Source organism: Bombina bombina, chromosome 3, assembly GCF_027579735.1.
Source record: "Bombina bombina isolate aBomBom1 chromosome 3, aBomBom1.pri, whole genome shotgun sequence".
In the NCBI taxonomy this organism is placed as follows: Eukaryota; Metazoa; Chordata; class Amphibia; order Anura; family Bombinatoridae; genus Bombina; species Bombina bombina.
The window spans coordinates 515,839,320-515,866,569 of record NC_069501.1 but is presented as its reverse complement, the minus strand read 5'-3'; the positions used below and the strand labels follow the sequence as shown (position 1 = coordinate 515,866,569).

The following is a 27,250-nucleotide window of genomic DNA, read 5'->3' as shown; positions in this document are numbered from 1 at the left end:
AATGAGCAATATGATAACCAAGGATCCAATACCAATTTTTTTATATTTATATCAAATACAGCATTTTAAAAAGGTGGGTTGATATACCTGGGCCATAGGGATGTGTAGGCTCCCTGGGTGAAAAGTTGCCTGTATATCACACATTAAGGGCCTGATAATGAAAAGCTCTCCGCTCAGGTGAGATGATCTATAATGATCCTCCAGCAACTGCGAGATCCCTAGGTAAATTTTGCTATACTTCTTCCAAGGGCATTCCCTGCATTTCTGTATGTGAAGGAGAGACAAGCCCAGCGCAATATAGCACTGGATGACATATGAGACATGTGAGATCTGCTGCACTTTGTGTTTTGTATTTTATATTACTTTACTTTTCAGATGAAGTTTTATTACATTTAAACCTTGTGCCTTCTATTTTGTATTTTATTTTGAATACAGAAATGTATTTAGGATTGGGATTTTAAATATTCTTTTTATGCTTTCACAGTTTCTATGTAACTTACTAATGTGGATCATATTTTGTATATTTATGTGCATCTTTTACAAATAACATTACACTTTGTATTTCTTCTATTTAAAATGAAACTGGAAAACTGACAGCTTCAGTTTTACCAGAAAGCTTCATTACTTTCTATGAGCCCGATAAGCAAAGATTCTCTAGTTTGGAGAGAAATTATAGTGCAGATTTCACAGGGGCTGAACTCACAGAATTTTATAAGAAAAAGGGCGGAACCTGGAAGTCCCAGAGAGATAAGAGATGCCTTCCATAGAAAGTAATGAAGCTCTCTGGGATACAGAATTGCACAGGGGAGAGAGAAGGAAACTAGAGAACACATGGGGCTGATAAAAAGACTCAGTTTCCACCAATTACAGATTAAACTAAAATCTTTTCACTACAATTTACTTTGCTTTTGCCTTTAGTTCAGTATATATTACTTTCAGTTAAATAAGTATATTGTGCATTTTGAGCAAACTTCACCTGCATACAACTGGTGAGAAAACAAGAAAAATCATTGAGACCAGCTTGTATGTTTTGTTATGGTAAAGAAGCCTAGCTTGTAGAACAAAAGGTATCTCGGCAATCTTGCAGATGCCAAAGTGAGGTTGAGCATAGGTGTTTCAGGACTTTTCTGTTCAGGGAAGCCTACCACCCAACTTAGTAATAAATTAATTTCACTTAGCTAACATTTCCCTCATCTAACTCTGCATTAACATCTTTCTCAATCTTGCAGTCCTCACCTGCTGTTTTTCAACCTCCTACCCTTCTAGATTGTAAATTTCCACGGCCCTCAATTCCTCCTGTATGTGTTTGTAAATTTTGTCCTGTCTCTTACAAGTTTTATATCATTGTTTTATTTAAATAAATTGTACCCATGGACAGTGCTGCGAAGTATGTTGGTGCTTCATAAATAAAGTATAATAATAATAATAATAAAAGCACATTTTTGCCTTTAATATGATTGAAGTTCTCAGGTTGTATCTCTCTTTCATTTCTCTTATTCATTTTCTCTTCTCTTTGTTTTCAGTGCAACAGTCTTATTTTATAATCTGATGACTGAGAGACATGGGCTCATTATCAGTCAATATTGTAGGCTTTTTGATATATTAGCTCCTAGTTTCTCAACCTGTGGGTACTTGGGGCATTGGCAAGGGGTACTCCAAACCTTGACTTTCATTATTATTTTTCTTGATGTATCTATTGTAAACATGACATATCAAAGAAAGCTGTGTTTCTCATTTCTACCCTCGATGACTCCTAACAGGACAGAGTGTATTTCCCTGCCTAGGTTGGACCACTGCTCAATCACTGATTCACCTCCAATTGGTAAAACCTTAGATTCTGGCTTGTTAGTGACATATGAGGGCTGGAAATGAGCTTCACTGATATGAACAGAAAAAATTTATTACTGTGACCAAGTGTCACAGAAACAAGTGGCAGATAAATGTGCCACTGTGAAAAGGGTAAAGTGTGTCATACTAACGTGTGCCATAGTAAAATGAGAGGTATAAATCTGTGCATGAAATGGTTATTAAAAATAGAAAAATGGTACCATAATTATTACTTTACTCATCATGCAGAAAAGAGTTTATTTTCCTATTTTTGTAATGTAAGAAGCACATTAAAGGGACAGTCTACACCAGAATTGTTATTGTTTTAAAAGATAGATAATCCCTTTATTACCCATTCCCCAGTTTTGCATAACCAACACAGTTATAATAATATACTTTTAACCTTTGTGATTATCTTGTTTCTAAGCCTCTGCAAACTGCCCCTTTATTTCAGTTCTTTTGACAGACTTGCAGTCTAGCCAATCAGTGCCTGCTCCCAGATAACTTCACGTGCACGAGCACAGTGTAATCTATATGAAATACGTGAACTAACACCCTCTAGTGGTGAAAAACTGTTAAAATGCATTCTGAAAAGAGGTGGCCTTCAAGGTCTAAGAAATTAGCATATGAACCTCCTAGGTTCAGCTTTCAACTAAGAATACCAAGAGAACAAAGCAAAATTGGTGATAAAAGTAAATTGGAAAATTGTTTAAAATTACATGCCCTATCTGAATCATGAAAGTTTATTTTGGCCTAGACTGTCCCTTTAATTGCATAAAATTATTAACTTCAATGGACTAAATACTGTATCTGTGTTTTATGTGTTTATTATTCTCTGTTGTAATATTGACAAATATTAACTTCACGCAGTTATGGCATTCCATACAGCGCTGGGCTTTAACACCGTTAGGATTGCATGAAATGTTTTACCTTATACAGCGTTCCTGCAGCTTTCCCTTTTGACAAGTATCGACCTGGGGGCGTGTGCGTAGCAGTGTAGGCAGTACCCCATAATCCAATCCCGGCCTAGATATCACATGATCGCATCGACGATATTGTGATTTAATTTTTACTAATAGCGTTTACATCTGAACTTTGTTCCAATGTTAACGTTATTGTATCGTCACAAAGAGATTACATTTCTGAAAACATAAAACAAATATCAGATTCCTTTATATTTACTTCAATAACATATCTGAAACAAACTTTCAAAATCAAGTGATACACATAATTTCCATCTTTGCTTGTGTAAAATAATATTTGTGCTACAGTTGGGGTACATAGAAATCAAATGTATAGCTACGGGGGTACTTGCTACAAAAAGGTTGAGAAATACTGTATTAGCTGATATTAGACTGCAATCATATGAGATATGTGTAAAGTCTTGATATGCAAGTGTGGCAAGTATGTTTAAAGACTGTTGACAATGTATCCTTCTGGTTATACATTAATATATGTTCATGTTTATAAATTCTACAAGGTTAAAGTGCTCAGGGTTTCATTTATAGGTCCTTTCTCTTTTTTATTTTTGCTTCATCTGTCTTAAAGGGACACTGTACCCAAAAAAATATTTTGTGATTCAGATTGAGCATGAAATTTTAAGCAAATTTCTAATTTACTCCTATTATCAAATTTTCTTATTTCTCTTGGTATCTTTATTTGAAATGCAAGAATGTAAGTTTAGATGCTGGCCCATTTTTGGTGAACAACTTGGGTTGTTCTTGCTGATTGGTGGATAAATTCATCCACCAATAAAAAAGTGCTGTCCAGAGTACTGAAACCTAAAAAAAAGCTTAGATGCCTTCTTTTTCAAATAATGATAGTAAGAGAACGAAGAAAAATTGATAATAGGAGTAAATTAGAAAGTTGCTTAAAATTGCATGCTCTATCTGAATAAAAGAAAAAGAAAAAATTTGGGTTCAGTGTCCCTTTAACTCATGGCCTGATGATTTGTATTATTGTACCATGATCCTATTGTGGGCTAGATTACAACTGGAGTGCTATTTAACGCTCTTGCTTGAGCGTTAACTGTGCTAGAAGTATGCATTTTTGCAAGATTGGCGGCGCTGTTAATCTTGCTATATTTGTGTCTACTATACACGGTGTGTGGGAGAACCGGGGCAGGCAGCAAACACCTACAGGGAAGTGCTAACATTGTTTTAATACTGTATCTGCTATACTAAAGCTTTTTTGCATGTCAGGCTCGTATTATTATGAAAGTAAATTGTTTTTGATCGCCTGCTAACCTGACAAGCGTACAAAGCCGAACTTAGGATATCGCTCACGCGATAACCTATTCCCCCATAGAAGTCAATGGAGCAAAATAAAAAAAAAATGCGCTAAACCGACATAAAAATATGAATAATTCACACTCCAGTGCTCTTCACTTAGCATAATATGTTCTATTTATTTATTCATATATATATATATATATATATATATATATATATATATATATATATATACAGGGGTTGAAAAACCCAGTCGTCCAGTGGTCCCGGACGACCATGAAATTTCTTAGGACGACTTAGAAAAATGGTCTGCTATTTTCAACATGTATCCATCATATAAACTTTCATTTTTATAAAGATTTCTCATATATATATATATATATATATATATATATATATATATATATATATATATATACTGCCCCACACAACAATTTTCAAATAACAAAGTCATTGTAGAGTCTGTTGCAGTATACTCACAGTAACACTGCACTTCTCAAGTCAATATTCTCAAATGAAAGGGGATATATAACAGAAAACAATGTATCTATAATACATAAAATTTAATCCCCTAATCTGGTCAGTATAAAATATGCCTTGCCTGAAAAAGATGTTGGTTAAACGTTTGTCTATAGAAGAGGTGTTTTTACACTTTAATGTCGTAATTTTTTTTTAGGAATCTTTGCTTGTACCATATCAATGCCTGTACAGTGGAGATGGCAGAGGGTATCATATTTACCTATTTCTACTTCTCCTTGTCCTGCTGTAGCATAGGATATGTACAAAAAAAATCCTTATAAAGGTATGACTGCAAGATTGAGAAATATGTTAATACAGAGTTAGATGAGGGAAATGTTAGTAAGTGAAATTAATTTATTATTGAGTTGGGTGGTCGGCTTCCCTGAACAGAAAAGTCTTCAGGGAGCATTTAAAGGAAGAAAGATTAGGGCAAAGCCTGACAGCACGAGGGAGAGTGTTCCAGAGGGTAGGTGCTGCACGACAGAAGTCCTGCAGTCTAGCATGAAAAGAGCTGATAGTCGCGGATGTAAGGAGCAGGTCATTGTTGGATCTTAGTGGACGGGCTGGAGTATACTTGTTTATTAGAGAGGATAGGTAGAGGGGAGCGGCGTTGGTGAGAGCTTTGTATGTAAGGGTGAGAATTTTGAATTTAATTCTGCTGTGAATGGGGAGCCAATGAAGGGACTCGCAGAGAGGTGCAGCAGAAACAGAGCGAAGGGAAAGGTGGATCAGCCTGGCAGAGGCATTTAGGATGGATTGAAGGGGGGAGAGGCGGGAAAGAGGAAGGCCAGTAAGTAGGTTATTGCAGTAGTCAAGTCAGGAAATAACAAGGGAGTGGATTATTTGCTTTGTGGTGTTAGCACTCAGAAAAGGGCGAATCTTGAAAATATTGCATAGATGGTTGCGGCAGGATGTAGAAAGCGATTGGATATGGGGGACGAAGGATAGATTTGAGTCAAGTGTAACTCCAAGGCAGCGGACTTGGGGCGATGTGGAAATGTTGATGCCGTCAACAGGGATAGAGAAGTCAGAAGTCGGCGTAGAGCTTGGGGGGGGGCATAAGAAGGAGATCAGTCTTGGGGGGGGGGATAAGAAGGAGCTCAGTCTTGGACATTTTAATCTTTAGGTGGTGAGAGGCCATCCAGGAAGAAATACCAGATAAGCAGTCGCTGACATGAGAAAGGACAGAGGAAGAGAGAGCAGGGGTGGAGAGGTAGATCTGGGTGTCATCAGCATAGAGGTGATATTTGAAGCCATAACTGTTGATAAGTTTACCCAGCGAAGAAGTATACATGGAAAAGAGTAGAGGACCCAGAACAGATCCCTGAGGTACTCCATCAGACAGAGTCATTGGAGAGGAGGAGTTGCCAGCAAATGACACAGAAAAAGACCTGTGAAAAAGATAGGAGTGAATCCAGGAAAGAGCAGTGTCACAGAGGCCAAAAGAGCTAAGGGTCTGTAGGAGGAGGTGGTGGTCAACTGTGTCGAAGGCAGCTGAGAGGTCAAGTAAGATGAGTATAGAGTAGTGGCCAATATTTTTAGCAGAGAGAAGATCGTTAGTAACTTTGGTAAGGGCAGTCTCAGGTGAGTGTTTGGGCGGAATCTAGATTGCAGGGGGTCAAGTTGGTGGACAGGAAGTGGGTTAGGCAATTGTAAACTAGTTTTTCAAGGAGTTTTGATGTTAGTGGAAGCAGTGATATTGGGCCATAGCTGTACCAGATTCAGTAAGAGAGACTGCAACAAAAATGAAGAATACTGCAAGGTCTGTAACTTAAAGACTGCAACAAAGAAGATGAATACTGCAAGATCTGCAACGTAAAGACTGCAACAAAGAAGAAGAATACTGCAAGGTCTGCAACGTAAAGATTGCAACAAAGAAGAAGAATACTGTAAGGTCTGTTACGTAAAGACTGCAACAAAGAAGAAGAATACTGCAAGGTCTGTAACGGACAGAGAGCAGACTGAGATTGACTATATACGATACTTCAAGGTATTATCCATTAGTTTTATAACATCATTGAGACCAAAAATTCTTTATCTCATCGACTTAACAAATAATTATAAGCTGGACAGCTACTTGAACTTTATATTATATTTTTTATATTTTACATTTTTTTTATATTTCAAAAATCTTAATTTTTTTTAAAGCGCATTATTAGACAATAAGTTATTAGACACCAGTGTCTTTGTTTTATTATATATTAACATTTAGCACTGAAAGTAGAGGATCGTTGTTATTAATAAATATTTTTTGTAAACACCTAATACTTCATCCTACTTTTTGTAACTAGTCCTGTATATGTGATATACTTATTAAGGAACACTATTAGACAATATACCAAAGTACACTTGTGATTTGTGTCATATCCAGATAGACGTAGGCGCCCACTTCAAACCCTACAAACACATACTGGCCATCAGCTGCTAGTACCTAATATGGCTGCTATTAGTGAGAAGGGGGAGGGTTAGAGAGCTGTTTGGGAGGGATCCCTACAGTGAAAAAACAAAAATGCCCTAAACCTGACTGTCTATCAGTACCTACAATGTTGGTGACCAGTGGAGGCTGAGGGAGAGAAGAGAGCTGTTTGGGTGGATCAGGCAGGGATACTGTCCCTTTAAGTTTAGCTGTAGTGTAGAAATTCCTCTCCCACACACTGGTGTGGGAGAGGAATTTCTACACTACAGCTAAACTTAAAGGGACAGTCAACACAAAAATTGTTATTGTTTGAAAAGATAGATAATGCCTTTACTACCCATTCCCCAGCTTTGCACAACTAACATTGTTATATTAAAGGGACACTCAAGTCAAATGTTAGTGATATTATAGATGGAGTTTAATTCATCAGTTGTAACGAAGATGAGCTATAATAATGTACTATTTAATGTAGATATGAAATTCAAATACCCCGCACTCCGACGCCCACTTAAAAAGTCAATCTTTCTGTGATCTAAAGGTTTGAACTGTTCTCCAATCAGCGCTTTCCCTTTTGGAAGCATTTTGTTATAGCTAAAGCGCTGATTGGACAATAATTCAATTCTTTAGCTCACAGAAAAATTGTCTTTTGAAGTCGGTGGTGGAGCGAGGGGTATTTGAATTTCATATCTACATTAAAAAGTAAGTTATAGTGCATCTTTATTACAGCTAATGAATTAAACTCCATCTAAAATATCACTAACATTCCAGATCTGTTTTTATAAAGGGGAGAGATTACCATCACCTTAATGTAGCATGCTCCTGCACTGGGTAAATGAAACCAAAAATAAGAGCTATAATTATGCCAATTTCCTACAAATATAATCAGCGGTTTCAGAGACACAGCTTCCCAAAACTCAAAATGGAAAGTCTATGGGATTTTTTTGAAAAACAGCAAATGTTCAACATAGCTGATTTGTTCAAATAAACTTTCAGATTTATAAAATCTATATTGGTATCAATGTATATGATAGTAATATTATCTTCATTTGCTCTCTCTCCCCCTTTACATGCGCCTTTTACCTCCTCTCTTACATGCCTCTTTTCTCTACCCCTTCCATGCCTCTTCTCTCTCCCCCCACAAGCCCCCTTCGCACTCTAACGTTAGTGCTAATTCCAGCACGTGGTGGCAGTGCACTTTAAGGAGAGGGGCGGAAATAAGACATGTCATTATCTCCAGCTTGCCTCACGGATTGGCTGCTGCATGCCAGAACGCCCTGCGAGTAAGCCTGGCACCTCTCAAAAGGAAGGGCACTATGTGATGGGTGTGGGGTCTCCCTACTGGCCCTTTGAAACACTACAGTGCTTCTGCAGCCTTGTGTGCATGGGTTGATTAGGGTGTGGGCACGCCTACGGGTATAAATATGAACCATATTGTCAAAATGCTAAACAAAATGTTTGCATAAAGGTTTTCCAAAACTGCAATTATGCCCATAACTTGCTGCAAAACTATCTCTTAAAGAGATATGAAACTCAAAAATTGTATTTTGGGATTCAGATAGAGTATACCATTTTAAAAATTTTCGATTTTACTTCTATTTTCAGATTTGCTTTGTTCCAATATTATATGTTGAAGAGATACCTAGGTAGGCATCTCGAGTGCTACATGAAATATGCCAGCTCTTAAAGGGACAGTCTACACCAGAATTGTTATTGTTTAAAAAGATGGATAATCTCTTTATTACCCATTCCCCAGTTTTGTATAACCAACACAGTTATATTAATATACTTTTTTACCTCTGTGATTACCTTGTATCTAAGCCTCTGCAGACTGCCCCCTTATCTCAGTGTTTTTGACAGGCATGCAGTTTAGCCAATCAGTGCAGACTCCTAAATAACTACATGGGAGTGAGCATATTGTTATCTATATGACACACATGAACTAGTACTGTCTAACTGTGAAAAAGTTTCAAAATGCTCTGAGCTAAGAGGCGGTTTTCAACGGTTTAGAAATCAGTTTGAGTCTACCTAGGTTTAGCTTTTGAAAAATACCACCAAGGGAACAAAGCAAATTTAGTGATAAAAGTCAATTGGAAAGTTGTTTAATTTTGTATGCCCTATCTGAATCATGAAAGTTTAATTTTGACTAGACTGTCCCTTTAAATTTACATCCCTGCTTTTTAACAAGTGATACCAAGAGAACAAAGAAAAAATGCTAATAGAAGTAAATTAGATAGTTGATTAAAATTGCATGCTCTATCTGAATCATGAAAGAAAAAATGTGTGTTTCAAATCCATTTAAGAAGAGATACATCCACAATCCACACAATACCAGATCTTCCTTTTTTGTACCTGCAAATGAAACTGAAAACAGTATAATAGTGTGTGCTAAGGAACTCTGTAGAGAGATCAGTAGAACACAGACATCTGCTCTTCTCCGTTTAACCATTACTTAACACAATGTATTTTTCTATTCTTTTGACTGCATACAGCTTTTATGATCTTCCGCTTGGCTTCTTTCCAACATTCCAGGGTGCGGGAGCAGGAATGCGCGATCCTCTGTAATATAACGTGAGGGAAAGAGTTAGCTCCGTTATAATACTACAAACCCTCCCGGAAGTACATCAGAATTTACACAGATTCTCTCAGTTCCACCCACCTAATACCATAACAGGCGTCCATAGCCCTATATGTCCCTTTATTTATTTATTTCTCCTTGTATCCATCTCGTCTCCAGTAAAATGTGCAGCATCCCAACGCCCCCTTCCGCTGTGCCGATTTCAAGCTCACGGACCGTTCCGAACCCCTGTGAACTTTTCACAGTATTCATTGAGAAGATTGAATCGAGTCACCTCAGCAGCCTTTGTATCTAGCAGCCAGCTACAATACAGTGACTACCCGCGGATGGGTACACGCGCACAGGTGTGCTGCGCTTATTCTAAAGATTCTCAGTTCCAATCACAGAAGTGAGGTGAATACGCGACTGAGACAAGATACATTTACATTGGATTATAAGGAACCAAGATGTCATCGCTGTTTAGTCGTTCAAAGGATTATACGAGGGCACGAAAATCACAGTCTGACTCTCCTCCCTCTTCCCCTTCACCGGCAGCAAAAACACGTGTATGGGGCTCTGATTTTTTATACTTCTCTGTCTTCAATGAGGATAGTCAATTGCCTTATATCGTGTACCAACTTGCATTGCTGCACCTTTTTATATTTCCTTATTCCTATACCAATTTAATTGCTGTCCCTTTATTACTTTTCCACTATTCTTTCAGAGATTCCCAGACCACTCAGCTCTGTCACTGAATCTCAGTCCCTGTCCTCTCTGCAAATCCATTATTGTCACCCTTCCTAACTCTTTTACATACATCTTTTAGTGCACCTGCTTTCTGCTGTCATTTACATCACCACCAACAAAAATATCCGTTATACTGCACATCACTTTTGTTATCAATAACTTTGACAGCCTTGTATATATTTATTAAACTGTAAATGTCACACTCTTGTCCTTTATCACCCTCTTTCCTTCCCCACAAGTTATCTTTTATCTGTTTTCCTTTTCTCTGCCTCTGTTTTTTTTTTTTTCCCTACAATGTCTGGGTGCCTGTTGTCCTAATAAGGCAGTGTCAGTGAGTATCTTGCTCCAAACATCTTTCCAGTGTCTGAATGTCTCACTCACTATTTAAAGCAACACTGTTTACTTAGATACAACACATACAGTACATCTTAGTTATAAAACATTATTAACTCACATTACTTTATACTCCTAAATTAACCATCTATAAAAATACAAAAATGTACACTTTAAAAATGCACTAAAACCTTTCCCATAAATTAGATTATTTTTTTTTTTTTAATATACTTCAAGGTACAAAACATATTCTTTTTATGATCATTTCTCTTTTAATGGTAACTTCTAATGTGCGTGCAATCTGCTGCAGATAATATAGTAGATAATATGTAAGTGTATTTGCAACTGGGAACGCTCACTGGCTTAAAAGAGAGCAAAGTGATAATAAGTTGGTTATGCACTGTATGTCACTGATACTCTGAGCAAACATGGGAGTGCATGTACTTGCACGCAACTTGCAGTAGTATATTGAGCAGATTGTGTATATGGTTAAAGTGGCTATAATTAAACTGATCATTTTTAAATGAGCCATTTTTAAAGACATACAATACAGAAATACTTTTTTTCCCCCTTCAATTCAGTGATGTATATTTAAAAATACCTTTTGGCTCTAAGCTATAAAGTATTGGCTCCAAATAATTTTGTAGGCTTAATATGATAGTTTTCATGGGTTCAAACTAATTTGTTTACTTACCTTTTTGTTCTGTGCCTTCAAAATGTGTAATGAAGTGGATTCTTGCTTGTTAGTCAGTATTTAATGATGCTATATAAGCATTTTAAAACTAAACCAAACTAAAAATTATTTATGAGTAAAAACAAATCAATTTACAACCATTTTACCACAGTATCCACATCTAACTGGCCACTGGAGCAGAGGATTCTGGGCAAATGGGGCTCCACAATGCCACAAAATTTTGCTTCCAGTATCAGTTTTTCTTATGCCAGTTCTAATCTAGAGAGTTTTGAATCACAACAGAGATTGGTATAGTACTGCAGGAGAAATCACATGTGGACTTGAAGCAAAATAGGTAATACATTCTGAATTATTTTTGCACATCCTTCCCAGAATCCCCTGATTTCCTTAATCCTTCATTTACACCTAGTTGAAAATCCATATTTTTTTTTTTACTGACATTTAATTTGGGATTTAGTGTATTCCAACTATTTTTTATAAAGGCATACTGTTGCTGATTTTAATTCAAGTGTATCTACTATACACTTGAATTAAAATCGGCAACAATATGCCTTTATAAAAAATAGTTGTAATACACCAAATCCCAAATTAAGTGTCAGTAAAAAAAAAATATGGATTTTCAACTAGGTGTAAATTAAGGAAATATTCTTACTACACATCAAAGCCAAGAGCTGGTAAAATTGTGCATATTTACATGTTTAAATTAGCACAGATTCTATATACAGTTAAGGTATTCCAGAGAGGTATTTACTAATGTATTTATGGTGACAAATATATTTTTGATATTACAAATTCAGTGTAACTTTAAATTAAAGCCCTGGTTTCCAGTCAGATGATTGGAATGTAACCTGATGAGTGCTGTCAGTGTAGTAATTCCCTACTCTCAATTACAAGTCCATAGCGGGGCCAATGCCTAACTAAAGTAAGCAACGTCACCTAGTTCCTAATAAACCCTTACAGATGAGCCACAGACAGTCACACATTATCTATAACAATTGGGTTCATTAAATTCTCTTTCTATTTTTTTATATTTTAATGTTTAAGTTAACTTGCCATGATCATAAATAGCAGAAATGGAAACTGATCCACACTGAAAAATGATCTAAATTACTAAATTAAAAGCTTCAGTTAACCTATGTAAAAATATATATCAGTCATCACTCTAATGCTGATGATATTGTCATACTGAATTTAAAGTAATTGTATGGCATTAATACTGTGTGAGCCTGTACTTTAGCTGTTCAGGGTTTAAATTGTCAACTTCTGAAGGAAGTAGGACTCAGTCACAGTGTAATCCTACTTTTTAAACGCCGGATGCTGTGACTGACAGTTAGCTCTTAAGGGACTCAGCTGTTGCTACTGGCCAAGTATTTAGCAGCTGTGTGAGGGTGGGAAGGATTCCACAGGAATTATTAAATCTCAAAGATAAATACTTCTAGTGGGCCTATATTAACCACTATTAGTCCAGCATGGCTTTGAAAGAACACACTGTGCAGAACAGTAATTATGTGTGCGAATATATCCACACAAATACAGTGCACTGAAAAGCAAACTAGTATAATAGTAATTAGTACTGTTTACAATAACGCAAAACATAGTGTACTGTTTAAAGGAACATAAACGTACACAAATAAAGTGCTGTAATGTGTTAGAGAATTCTATTATTGCACTATTGCCTGCAAATGTGTTAAAGGGATATAGAACACCATTTTTTTCTTTCATGATTCAGATAGAGCATGCAATTTTTAAGCAACTTTCTAATTTACTCCTATTATCAATTTTGTCTACGTTCTCTCGGTATCTTTTTATTTGAAAAGCAGGAATGTAAGCTAAGGAGCCGGCCCATTTTTGGTTCAACACCTGGGTAGCGCTTGTTGATTGGTAGCTAAATGTAACCACCAAGCGCTACCCTGGATGCTGAACCAAGAATGCTTCTTCAACAAACAAAGGGATGTAAAGTTAACAGCAAACAATAACTAGTATTTATATAGCGCCTTTCTCCCAGTGGGACTCTCGGAATTAACCAAATTGGCAGCTAAATAGTAATAGTTGTTATTATTACCCAATTTAATGGTACTCATTTTATCAACCTCAGAAGGATGAAGGGCTGAGTCGGCCCTGCCAGGATTTGAACCTGTGATCTTACCTTGGATCTTTTAAACAGGCTTTTTTGTAGTCAGGACATTTTACCAACTGAGCTACCTATTTTAATAGAAAGTGTTTACTTAGATCAAGTAAAAGAGCTTTGCAATATACTTATATTATTTATTATGCCCCCATTCAGGTGGCGGAACTACCATTGGTGCAGCAGGTGCAGTGGCACCAGGGTCAAAGTGCTGCGGGGGGGGGCATAGCAGCCAGTCTATACATAGACGTGTGCAGAATGTGTACAATCTTAATCGAGGGGAGCCTTTTATTAGTGCAGTTTGCAGGTCCATCCTATCTATCTATTCAAAATTATACAGAGCAGCATTTATATTACTATTGAGTGTCCGTTAGGTGGACCAAAACATTTTGCACCAGGGAGGGCCCTCTGTTGGCTAGGTTCGCTACAACCACATTTTAATTTAGTTTTGAATATTTGCGTGAGAGCACAAAGAGTTTTCTTGGGCACTATAAACTTGATTTATCAAAGTGTTATTGAATGCACCTTGTCATTCTCCTTTCCGTTCTCCTATTTCGAATCGCATATGTGCGCTCAAATTTATCATTTAAAAAAGTGTTGTTTTTTTATGCCTTTCCACAGGCAAGCTCAGGTGAAGCAAAGATACATTTCTCCAATCTAATTAAAGTGAATGTAAACTTTCAGGAATTAGTGCCCGGTTTTTAAAAATACTATTAAAAACAGGGGCACTTTCATTCATGAAAGTTTACATTGCAGCGTATTTTTACAAATATTTACCTTTCTCTTCAGCAAAGCCGGATCGGCGATTGCCTGCCCGCAGCTACCGCAGTACTTACGTCACCAATGATGAAATCAAAGTGCCCCTGTTTTTAATAGTATTTTTAAAAACCGAGCACTAATTCATAAAAGTTTACATTTGCTTTAAATTATTTATTTGCGCCTTATTTATTATAAATAATGTGCCCTTTTTCATTTCATAAGTGGACTGCAGACTGCCTGAAATGAGCCATTGATAGTGGCTACATTTAGCCACCAATCAGCAAGTGCTACCCAGGTGTTGAACCAAAAATGGGCCGGCTCCTAAGCTTTAGATTCCTGTTTTTCAAATAAAGATGGCAAGAGAGCGAAGAAAAAAATAATAATAGGAGTAAATTAGAAAGCTGTTTTGCATTCTCTTTTTGAATCATGAAATAAAATTTGGGTTTGGTATTTCTTTAAGTTGTGCCTTTGTCTAATATTTGACCCACATTACTGAAAGAGACAAGTAGCACTAATACTGTTTTCTTTATCTTAATTTTTGCTAATTTGTATTTTGGGATTTTAATTTGTTAGTCTGGGTTTTCCCTAAGATTTCCCATATAATAAATCTTAAGTGGTGGCAGTTAAGTGTGGGTAGCAGTGGAGTTTTAGACATTTTTTCTAGGTCTAGAACAGCCTAGAGAGTGTTTGTTAACCCTTGCACTCACTGAACTAGACCACAGGTTTGCCTGGGGTGGCTACCCTGGAAAGGGTCTTTTAACCCTTTCTGTGGCAAACAAATGACTGTTGTAGGATTGGTTAACCCTGGTAGTCACATATACCATATACCTAACACTTATGAAAACATTTGTATAATATTTATATGATATATTTTAATCATAAAATGTGTAAATATATATATAATAGCTTACTTTAATCTACTTGTATTTGGTGAACATTTTTTTTTTAATCCTTCACTCATGATATTCTGCTGACTACAAATTTTGCTTACACTCTAGTGAATCCGTTTACTTTCAATTTGTAATATGCGCATAAGTTAGCGCAGTCACAATATTGCTTATTGCGACCCACGCTTACTTTAGCGCGTCACTTGTAATCTGCCCATAATGCTCATGGCACCATCTTACTATGGTGTTATGGAAAGAGCCACGTTTCATCAAAGAATACCAAGAGAAAAGGGGTAATTGTAATAAGATGTAAATTGGAAACATTTGAAATTGTATGTCCTCTGTGAATCATGAAAGTTGAATTTCGACTTCAATGTCCCTTTTATACTATGTGGGGAACATTAACTAAAAGCCATTACTAGTCTATTTAGTTTTAATGCTATGCTAAAGAGTTCATATTCTCTATAATGCTTTTTCTTTTTTTTTAAATGTGTGCTTTATCTGAATCATGAAAGACTAATTTTCCCTTTCATATCCCTTTAAGTATTCTAGTCACAGTCAAGCATAATTAGCAATTATCTATGTTTTTAAAACATTCTAATTCCTCTCCCCTTCCAGCCATATATTGTATTTATTTTTGTACTTATCAGTCACACTCTATGCACTAAAGAACCATTAAATACATTAGAATTGCATAATTAAATAAAAAAGATGGAGACCCAGTAGTCCCCAGATATGTAAAAACTGAAGGTAAACCCATATACTTGTCTCTCTGGCACAAACCCAAGTGTGTCTTAGAGGGCACTGCTGAATGCAATAAGTACAAAGTTAAACATAAATTAGATAGGAAAGAAGCATTCCCATGGCACACACACAAATAAAAATCTATATGTAGATAGGGATGCCCCTATTAAAGGGATAGTCAAGTCAAAATTAAACTTTCATGATTCAGATAGAGCATGCAATTTTAAGCAATTTTCTAATTTACTCCTATTATCAATTTATCTTCATTCTCTTGCTATCTTTATTTTAAAAAGCAGGAATGTAAGCTTAAGAGGCAGCCCATTTTTGTTCAGCACCTGGGTAGCGCTTACTAATTGGTGTCTAAATGTAGCCATCCAATCAGCAACTGCTACCCAGGTGCTGAACCTAAAAAGCTTACATTTCAGCTTATTTTAATAAAGATACCAAGAGAACAAAGAAACTTGATAATAGGAGTAAATTAGAAAGTTGCTTAATATTTCATGCTCTATCTGAATCATGAAAGTTAAATTGTGACTAGACTATCCCTTTAAGTCAAGATGGCTGACTAGGGCAATTAAAACATAACTTTTACTAATCACATAAAAAGTACCTCTGTGAACAGAAATCACAGGTTACATCAAAAACATAAAGTAAAAATAGAAACAAGAAGATAGGATATGTCCCCAGCTCCTCAATGTATTTAAAAAAATATAAATAACATAATTTCAATATACCACCAACCACCTATCAGTTAAAGGGACAGTCTACACCAGAATTTGTATTGTTTAAAAAGATAGATAATCCATTTATTCCCCATTATATATTACTATATTACCCATTCCCCAGTTTTGCATAACCAACATGTTTATATTAATAAACTTTTTTTCCTCTGTGATTACCTTGTATCCAAGTCTCTTCAGACTGCCCCCTTATTTCAGTTCTTTTGACAGACTTGCATTTTAGCCAATCAGTGCTAACTTCTAGGTAACTCCAGGGGCGTGAGCACAATGTTATCGATATGACACACAGGAACTAATGCCCCCTAGCTGTGAAAACATGTCAAAATGCATTAAGATAAGAGGCGGCCTTCAATAGCTAAGAAAATTGCATATGAGCCTCCTAGGTTTAGCTTTCAACTAAGAATACCAAGAGAACAAAGCAAAATTTATGATAAATGTAAATTCGAAAGTTGTTTAAAATTACATTCTCTATCTGAATCATGAAAGTTTATTTTTGACTAGTCTGTCCCTTTAATCTTTCCGAGAACAGCAAGCACAAAAGTTCCCTATTCTGTAAATATGCCGCAAGGGGATAAATATATATAATGCCCTAAACTTTCACTGTTCTCTGTGTTGGTTGTTTGAAAAAGCTGGGTATTCCTGTACTCCTATAAAAAATTGTAACTATTACATAAAGGTTGGTAAATTCAGCGTATATACACCACAATTATGCAGATAAGATCTTAACAGCTTCCCAATTTACTTATATTATTTAATTTGCTTCCTTCTCTTGTTATCCTTTGCTGAAAGGTTTATCTAGGTAAACTCTGGAGCAGCAAAGAACCTAGGTTCTAGCTTCTGATTGGTGGCTGCATATATATACCGATTGTTATTGGCTCACCCATGTGTTCTGTTAGAAACCAGTAGTGCATTGCTGTTTCAGCAAATTATACCAAGAGAATGAAACAAATTTGATAATAGAAGTAAACTGGAAAGTTGTTTAAAATTGTATTCTCTATCTGAATCATGAAAGAAAAATATTTGGATTTAATTTCCCTTTAATATTGCACACGTTGGGGTCAATTTATCAAGCTCCGTATGGCTCGCCGGAAACAGAAGTTATGCTCCATAACCTGTCTGCCTGCTCTGAAGCCGCAGACAGAAATCAACCATATTGAATACGATCGGGTTAATTGATACCCCCTGCTAGTGGCCGATTGGCCGTGAATCTGCAGGGGGCGGTATTGCACAAGCAGTTCACAAGAACTGCTGGTGCAATGATAAATGCTGACAGTGTATGCTGTCAGCATTTATCGATGTGCGGCGGACATGATATGCTACATTGTATCATGTCCGTCCGTCCGCACTTTAAAAAATGGAACCCTTTGCCTCATGTGCAACGCCGGACTAGGGGCAGTCAATCCAGGGGACTGGGGAACACCGGTCTGATGACAGCTACTTCTTCTGTAGCTGAAAGGCATCCCGAGCTGCTATAGCTGCTTCTTAAATGAAACACTGTATATTCCTGCATATGCTTGGTAGGAGATGGTTCCTCCAAAAGTGTGTACATAAAAAGTCTGTGCACAGTTTGATAATTTAATGAAACATGAAAGATTTTTTTAATTGCCTGCTGTACCTGGCTTATGAAGTTACTGTCCATTCAATTGAAACTGACAGTATGTACTATAGATTATAGTCTCACATTTTATATATATTCTATAATTGAATAATTATACTTAAACAATTTTCTGTTCTTATTTTGCATTGACAACATACACTAGATTTACATTTTTTTCTATTTCATGTTATGTATTTGTCTTTTTTTTGTCACTATTAACACCTTTTTTCCTGAAGTTCTACATTTAACAAACTCAATGATACAGTATTAACCATTACTGTTACCACAGTGATCTCCACAGAAAATGTTGCCAGTCAGGCAGCATTATGATGTAGCCGGGTGGGGGCAGTGTAATATTTTCTATTATATCATTTTCTGCTATATAAAACACAAATTGATTCCATAATTTAGCATAAATGTATTTACTGACAATTTGTGCAACTCAAATTGAACATTTATAATATTAGCTAATTTTAGCTCAATATTGCTTAAAAGGGACAGTAAAGTCAAAACTAAACTTTCATGATTCAGATAGGGCATGCAGTTTTAAACAACTTTCCAATTTACTTTTATCATTAAATTTGCTTTGTTCCCTTGGTGGTATTTTTGAAAAGCTAAACCTAGCTAGGCTCAAACTGATTTCTAAACCGTTGAAAATCGCCTCTTAGCTCAGAGCATTTTGAAAGTTTTTCACAGTTAGACTGTGCTAGTTCACATGTGTCATATAGATAACATTGTGCTTACTCCCGTGAAGTTATTTAGGAGTCTTCACTGATTGACTACACTGCATGTCTGTCAAAGGCACTTAGATAAGGAGGCTGTCTGCAAAGGCTTAGATACAAGGTAATCACAAAGGTAAAAAGTACATTAATATAACTGTGTTGGTTATGCAAAAATGGGGAATGGGTAATAAAGGGATTATCTATCTTTTTAAATAAGAAAAAATTTGGTGTAGACTGTCCCTTTAAACTTTTAGCTGTGTGGTCAGTAAAATCACTGGGTGGTGCACCCGATAAAAAGGTCCTGGGTAGAACACTGTAACATAGCTAGCTATTCATCATGCTTTTGGTGAGTTTAACTTGTGAGGGGTTATTATTTTCTATTTATATTCTATTTATTAAAGAAGGGGTTTCCTGAGATCTTGCACTTTTTCCCTTTATTTTCTCTCAAAGGTATTGCATGATTTTTTATTACAAAATACCTTGTGCTTTCATCTACTTTACTGGCATTTTTCTGCACTAAACTACATCTATCAAAGGACTACATCTATTAAAGGGACAGTCTAGTCAAAATTAAACTTTCATGATTCAGATAGGGCATGCAATTTTAAACAACTTTCCAATTTACTTTTATCATCAAATTTGCTTTGTTCCTTTGGTGGTATTTTTGTAAAGCTAAACCTAGGTAACCTCAAACTGATTGCTAAACCGTTGAAAACCGCCTCCTAGCTCAGAGCATTAGTAGACAGTACTAGTTCATGAGTGTGTCATATAGATAACACTGTGCTCACTCCCGTGGAGTTATTTAGGAGCCTGGACTGGTTGGCTAAACTGCATGTCTGTCAAAAGCACTGAGATAAGGGGCAGTCTGCAGAGGCTTAGATACAAGGTAATCACAGAGGTAAAAAGTATATTTATATAAAGTGTTGGTTATGTAAAACTGGGGAATGGGTAATAAAGGGATTATCTATCTTTTTAAACAAAAAAAATTCTGGTGTAGACTGTCCCTTTAACCCCTTAACGACCGAGGACGTGCAGGGTACGTCCTCAAAAAAAAGGCAGTTAACGCCTGAGGACGTACCCTGCACGTCCTCGGTGTGGAAAGCAGCTGGAAGCGATCCTGTTTGCTTCCAGCTGCTTTCCGGTTATTGCAGTGATGCCTCGATATGGAGGCATCCTGCAAAAACCTTTTGAAGCCATCCGATGCAGAGAGAGCCACTCTGTGGCCCTCTCTGCACCGGAGATCGGTGGCTTCCTTCGTTGGTGGGTGGGAGCAGTACAGGGAGGCGGGTGGCGGCCATCGATGGCCCTGGAGATGTGGAGGGGGGCGGGATCGTGGGCGGGGATGCCCGGGGGCGCGCACGGACGTGCGCGCGTGCACGGGAGGGCGGAGGCGGGCGCGTGCATGGGGAGGGAGCGGGTGGGAACCGCTACAGTACAGAAAATGGTGTAAAATAAAGAAGGTGTAATCAGTTAAAAAAAGTAAAAAAACAAACAAACGATCAATGAGGTGGTGGGGGTTTGTGGGGGGGGGGTTTGGGGAAGCTACACTACAGAAGAAAAAAAAACTAAGAAAAAAAAGCCCTTTTTTGTGCAAGCTGGGTACTGGCAGACAGCTGCCAGTACCCAAGATGGCCCCCAATAAGGCAGATGGGGAAGGTTACAGAGCTGTTTTGGGGGGGATCAGGGAGGTTGGAGGCTAAGGGGGGTCCTACACAGCAGAAGAATTTTTTTTATTTTTTTTAAAAAAACCTAAACCCCCCAAAAAGCTTTTATTTTAGTACTGGCAGACTTTCTGCCAGTACTTAAGATGGCGGGGACAATTGTGGGGTGGGGGAGGGAAGGGAGCTGTTTGGGAGGGATCAGGGGGTGGGATGTGTCAGGTGGGAGGCTGATCTCTACACTAAAGCTAAAATTAACCCTGCAAGCTCCCTACAAACTTCCTAATTAACCCCTTCACTGCTAGCCATAATACACGTGTGATGCGCAGCAGCATTTTGCGGCCTTCTAATTACCAGAAAGCAACGCCAAAGTCATATATATCTGCTATTTCTGAACAAAGGGGATCCCAGAGAAGCATTTACAACCATTTGTGCCATAATTGCACAAGCTGTTTGTAAATAATTTCAGTGAGAAACCTAAAATTGTGAAAAATTTAACGTTTTTTTTTATTTGATCGCATTTGGCGGTGAAATGGTGGCATGAAATATACCAAAATGGGCCTAGATCAATACTTTGGGTTGTCTACTACACTACACTAAAGCTAAAATTAACCATACAAGCTCCCTACAAGCTCCCTAATTAACCCCTGCACTGCTGGGCATAATACACGTGTGGTGCGCAGCTGCATTTAGCGGCCTTCTAATTACCAAAAAGCAATGCCAAAGCCATATATGTCTGCTATTTCTGAACAAAGGGGATCCCAGAGAAGCATTTACAACCATTTGTGCCATAATTGCACAAGCTGTTTGTAAATAATTTCAGTGAGAAACCGAAAGTTTGTGAAAAAAATTGTGAAAAAGCGAACGATTTTTTGTATTTGATCGCATTTGGCGGTGAAATGGTGGCATGAAATATACCAAAATTGGCCTAGATCAATACTTTGGGATGTCTTCTAAAAAAAAATATATACATGTCAATTGATATTCAGGGATTCCTGAAAGATATTAGTGTTCCAATGTAACTAGCGCTAATTTTGAAAAAAAGTAGTTTGGAAATAGCAAAATGCTACTTGTATTTATGGCCCTATAGCTTTCAAAAAAAGCAAAGAACATGTAAACATTGGGTATTTCTAAACTCAGGACAAAATTTAGAAACTATTTAGCATGGGTGTTTTTTGGTGGTTGTAGATGTGTAACAGATTTTGGGGGTCAAAGTTAAAAAAAGTGTGTTTTTTTCCATTTTTTCCTCATATTTTATAAAATTTTTTATAGTAAATTATAAGATATGATGAAAATAATGGTATTTTTAGAAAGTTAATTTAATGGCGAGAAAAACGGTATATAATATGTGTGGGTACAGTAAATGAGTAAGAGGGAAATTACAGCTAAACACAAACACCGCAAAAATGTAAAAATAGCCTTGGTCCCAAACGGACAGAAAATGGAAAAGTGCTGTGGTCATTAAGGGGTTAAGCCTTTAACAGTCACAATATTTGAATTAGACCTGTGCTTTCGGCAGTTTCGTTCACTTCTGAATGCGGAAGAAACTGGCTGCTCGCTGCATTCGGCTCTTTTCTGAACCAGATTTCTTCTTGTGAAAATACAACACACTAAGATCTGTGCAAATTCACATAAAATTGAACAAAACTGCCAAATATGAATACCCTTTATTGTGTGTGTGTGTATGTGTGTACTTGTAAACTGCTTCTGTCTATTTTCTGATTAAATAGTGTTAAATATTTGGAATGTCACTTTTTCTAATCATTTTTCCCTTTCTTTTCTTCAGCATGAAAGATTGGCCAGGTAAGATTTTATTCTTTATATATAAAGTTTAGGATTACAAAACTGTGTTGTGACTGTACAAAATCAAAATCAATTTGATTAACTCCTAAATAACTTTTAGAAGTTGAATTTACATGTGGCATGGGGATCCTACTGGAACTTTTTGGATTTTTATTTACTTCTAGTTTTGTTAAAGGGACATTATAACAATGTTAACAAAGAATGTATTTATTGTAATTCTTTTTAAAACATATCCACAGTATATTTAATACAGTTTGTCATACATTACAACACTTGATGTCAACAAGAGCCATTGTAATGTCAATTCCTTATAACAGCTTCATGTTTATAGCCTTATTACATTAGGGAGTGCTTGTTTAATGGCTCCTTCTGAGTGTACATAATGAAAACACATAGGGCCAGATTTCAACTGGAGCGCAAGCTTTTGAGTGTGAGTGATAAGGGGTTTATCAAGGGTGTGGACGCATCAAGTTTATCGCTCGCATTATAAGTTGAAAGTAAACGTGAATGCTTTAGTACAAGTTAAGTTAACACTGTAATGCTCGTGGGATATTCTACTATCAGACCAAACTTGGCCAGTAGTCTTCTTATACTGGCGTCAAATGAAATGATAGGAAATATCCCAGAGCAGAGAGAGAGTTTGTAAAATGAGGTAAGCAGTACTCAAAGCAGGCAGGGCAGTACTCAGCCGCAACAGGAAGGTAATCCAGTAATATAGCAGTTCAGGGGTAAACCAATAGAAGGACCGGGAACAGGCAGGAGTCAGCAACAAAAGGATATCCAGCAGTGCAGAGGTTAAGGCAAGCAGAGTAGTCAAACAGGCATAGTTCATCAACAGTAAAGCTGTCCAGCAATTCAGGGGTTAAGGCAAGCAGAGTAGTCAAACAGTCAGAGTTCATCAACAGTTAAGCAATCCAGCAATGCAGATTTTAAGGCAAGCAGAGTAGTCAAACAGGCAGAGTTAATCAACAGTTAAGCAATCCAGCAATGCAGGGGTTAAGGCAAGCAGAGTAGTCAAACAGGCAGAGTTCATCAACAGTTAAGCAATATAGCAATGCAGAGTTAAAGGCAGGCAGCATAGTCAAACAGGCAGAGTTCATCAACTTTAAGCAATCCAGCAATTCAGGGGTTAAGGCAAGCAGTGTGGTCAAACAGGGAGAGATCAGCAACAGTGAATCAATACAGCAATTCAGCATACAGCTATACAGCACCCAGGAGCACAAGAAGTAACACCTATACTTGGGCACAGGTGAGAGAGACTGAGGCCTTTACATAGGGAAGACAGGGCAGGCGGTGATTATGTCATCACCGTGCTGCAGTTACACTGCCATATCCCTAGCAACAGGAGGAGTGCCTGTGTCCATGGCAACGGCCACAGCAGAGAAGAGGAGCAGCGTGACAACGCTTGTTGGGTTAGAATGTCGTCAGAGCTCTGGTTAAGGGTTTAGTGAAACAAAAAGTGTCAAAAAGCACATTAAAACTAAATTAAAAAATACACTCATAATAACACCATCTAACAAAAATTAAAAAAAATATTGTATAAAGAAGTTATAAGGGCTCAAAGATATGAGATCTCAGGTGTTAGGAAAAAAATGCTGGTGAAGGGCTTTAACAATTGAGATGCATACATGTACATTTACTGTAAATATTTGACATTCCAATGTTCTGCACATAGCAGAATATGGTCTATGTATTTATAATTGCCGGCGACTCCTCCTCTCCAATGCCTCTGTCTGTTGGAGTACCTCAAGGATCTGTTCTAGGTCCTCTACTCTTCTCCATTTATACTTATTCGCTGGGTAAACTTATCAACAGTTATGGCTTCAAATATCACCTCTATGCTGGTGACACCCAGATCTACCTCTCCAGGCTCTCTCTGCCTCTGTCCTTTCTCATGTCAGCGACTGCTTATCTGGTATTTCTTCCTGGATGGCCTCTCACCACCTAAAGATTAACATGTCCAAGACTGAGCTCCTTCTTACCCCCCCCCCCCCCAAGACTGAGCTCCTTCTTATCCCCCCCCTCAAGCTCTACGCTGACTTGCGACTTCTCTATCCCTGTTGACGACATCACCATTTCCCCATCACCCCAAGTCCACTGCCTTGGAGTTACACTTGACTCAAATCTATCCTTCATCCACCATATCCAATCACTTTCTACATCCTGCCGCAACCATCAACACAATATTTCCAAGATTCAACCTTTTCTGTGCGCTAACACCACAAAGCAAATAATCCACTCCCTTGTTATTTCCTGACTTGACTACTGCAATAATCTACTTACTGGCCTTCCTCTTTCCCGCCTCTCCCCCTTCATCGTAAATGCCTCTGCCAGGCTGATCCACCTTTCCCGTCACTCTGTATCTGCTGCACCTCTCTGCGAGTCCCTTCATTGGCTCCCCATTCACAGCAGAATTCAATTCAAAATTCTCACCCTTGCATAAAAAGAGCTCACCAACACCACTCCCCTCTACCTATCCTCTCTAATAAACAAGTATACTCCAGCCCGCCCACTACGATCCAACAATAACCTGCTCCTTGCATTCGTGACTATCACCTCTTCTCATGCTAGACTGCAGGACTTCTGTCGTGCAGCACCTACCCTCTGGAACACTCTCCCTCGTGCTGTCAGGCTTTGCCCTAATTTCTTCCTTTAAATGCTCCCTGAAGACTTTTCTGTTCAGAGAAGCCTACCATCCAACTCAATAATAAATTAATTTCACTTACTAACATTTCCCTCATCTAACTCTGCATTAACGTCTGTTTCTCAACCTCCTACCGTTCTAGATTGTAAGTTCCCACGGGAATAGGGCCCTCAATTCCTCCTGTATGTGTTTGTAAATTTTGTCCTGTCTCTTACAAGTTTTATATCATTGTTTTATTTAAATGAATTGTAGCCATGGACAGTGCTGCGGAATATGATGGCGCTTCATAAATAAAGTATAATAATAATAATAGGTATTCCTACAAATATCTGTATATATCTATACCTAAATATAATCGTTTATATATATATATATGTCACAAGTGGTACGTCTACTGTTTGTTTAACCCCTTTGCAGGGTTAAACATACAGTAGTGCAGAGTTGATACATTACATGCTCTAAAGAATTAGTCCCTTTAAACATTCATATTTATTGGTACCTTTCACATTAAACATATTAGAGTCAATACAGTTTTAATTACTCATATGATTTTATTGAATTTGTGTGTTTTACATGTGTTAATTAAGTTTCACATTTTTTAAAAATGTCAAAAAGTGCCACTACAATTATAGTTTGATCTTAAAGGGACAGTAAACCCCCCAAAATTATTTCATGATTCAGATAGAGAATACAATTTTAAACAACTTTCTAATTTACTTCTGTTATCTAATTTACTTCATTCTCTTGGTATCCTTTGATGAAAAGCATATCTAGATAGGCTAAGTAGCTGTTGATTGGTGGCTGCACATAAATGCCTCATGTGATTGGCGCACCCATGTGCATTGCTATTTCCTAAACAAATTATATCTAAAGAATGAAGCAAATTAGATAATAGAAGTAAACTGGAATGTTGTTTAAAATTGTATTCTCTATCTGACTCACAAAAGAAAAAAAATGGGTTTAATGTCCCTTTAAGTGTCCTTCTGCTAGTTACTCAATATGTGATACTTTCCATTGTTCATTATATGTGTAGGTTGGATTCAGGAAGCTCCAGCCTCAGTTCCACAGATTCTGTCAGTGACCGAGCTGCTGCTAGGGTTAGTGCCTACACCCGCAGAGAAAACCGACTGGCGTCACTCGGGAGCAAGACAGAGGAGGAATCAGAGAAAGACTTTAAAAAGGTCGGAACTGGCTCATGGGTTCAAAATATTACACTTTGTTAGGAGTAAACAAGGATATCTATAGAACAGTTACAAGGTACATAGTCTTGCATATCTAGTGTTTAGTATTCAGATCCAGAGTCTCTAGGTCTGACCAGGTCAGACATCTCATGGAGTAAACTATTTCAACTACAAGTATCAGTATGCACATTTAGTGCCTAAAACCTATACAGAAGGATAATTATTTATGGCCTTACGCTTCCTTTCCTGTCTTAGCATTTAAAGGAACATAAAACACCTTCTGTAGTCTTGTAATAAATAAACATATCAACTGAGGGCTAGAGTGGACTACGAGTGGAGCACTATTTATTGCTCCCGGGCAAACTGCGCTCATTACAAGTTTAAAGTAAAAGGTTTTTGCTCATGCTTTAACCCGACGCATACAAAAAGCCAAAGTTACAATATTGCAACCACTTTAACGTATTCTCCCATAGATTTCAATGGAGCGCAAAAAGGGGAAAAAAAAAAAAAAAAGTCGAGATAACCCGATCGCATTTTCTCAAGTGCGCTGAGACGACGTGAAATATGAATATTTCACATTCCAATGTTCACATAGCAGAATATGTTCTATTTATTCTTAAATATATATATTTCTATATATATATATCTAATGTTTTTTGGTAAAATATATCTCTATACATATATAAATAAATACATATATAATTATATATAGGTATAGATATACACACATATTTATATATATATATATATATATATATATATATATATATATATATAGTATATATTAAATATGAATATTTCATGAATATGATTTTACATGTTTTTAGCTATTTGACTGCAAAGGGCTCCAATGCACTTATATATGTCTATATATGTATACATATTATGTATTTATGTGTATATATTTTTGTAAAAACATAAATACACATATAAATACATAAGTACACACACATATAAAAATAAATATATATACATATATACATACATACATACACACACGCGCACACATACATACATACATATTTAGACATGTAAATGTGTATCTCTATGTAAAAGCCCTTTGCAGCCT

At 37.0% G+C, this 27,250-nt stretch overlaps 1 protein-coding gene across 2 annotated transcripts in view; it reads left to right on the top strand.

Moving 5' to 3' along the window:
- Positions 1–9,538: 9,538 nt before the first annotated feature.
- Positions 9,539–27,250, top strand: part of PPP1R12B (protein phosphatase 1 regulatory subunit 12B) — a 36,674-nt gene continuing 18,962 nt past the window's right edge. Inside the window, exons 1-3 of one of the 2 annotated variants that reach the window (XM_053704745.1) lie at positions 9,539–10,113; positions 22,340–22,356; positions 26,034–26,181. In XM_053704745.1, the coding sequence (XP_053560720.1) occupies positions 10,015–10,113; positions 22,340–22,356; positions 26,034–26,181 (264 nt within the window). In that variant the 5' untranslated portion in view covers positions 9,539–10,014. The remainder of the gene's footprint in view (positions 10,114–22,339; positions 22,357–26,033; positions 26,182–27,250) is intronic. The other variant, XM_053704746.1, reaches the window with a different exon arrangement.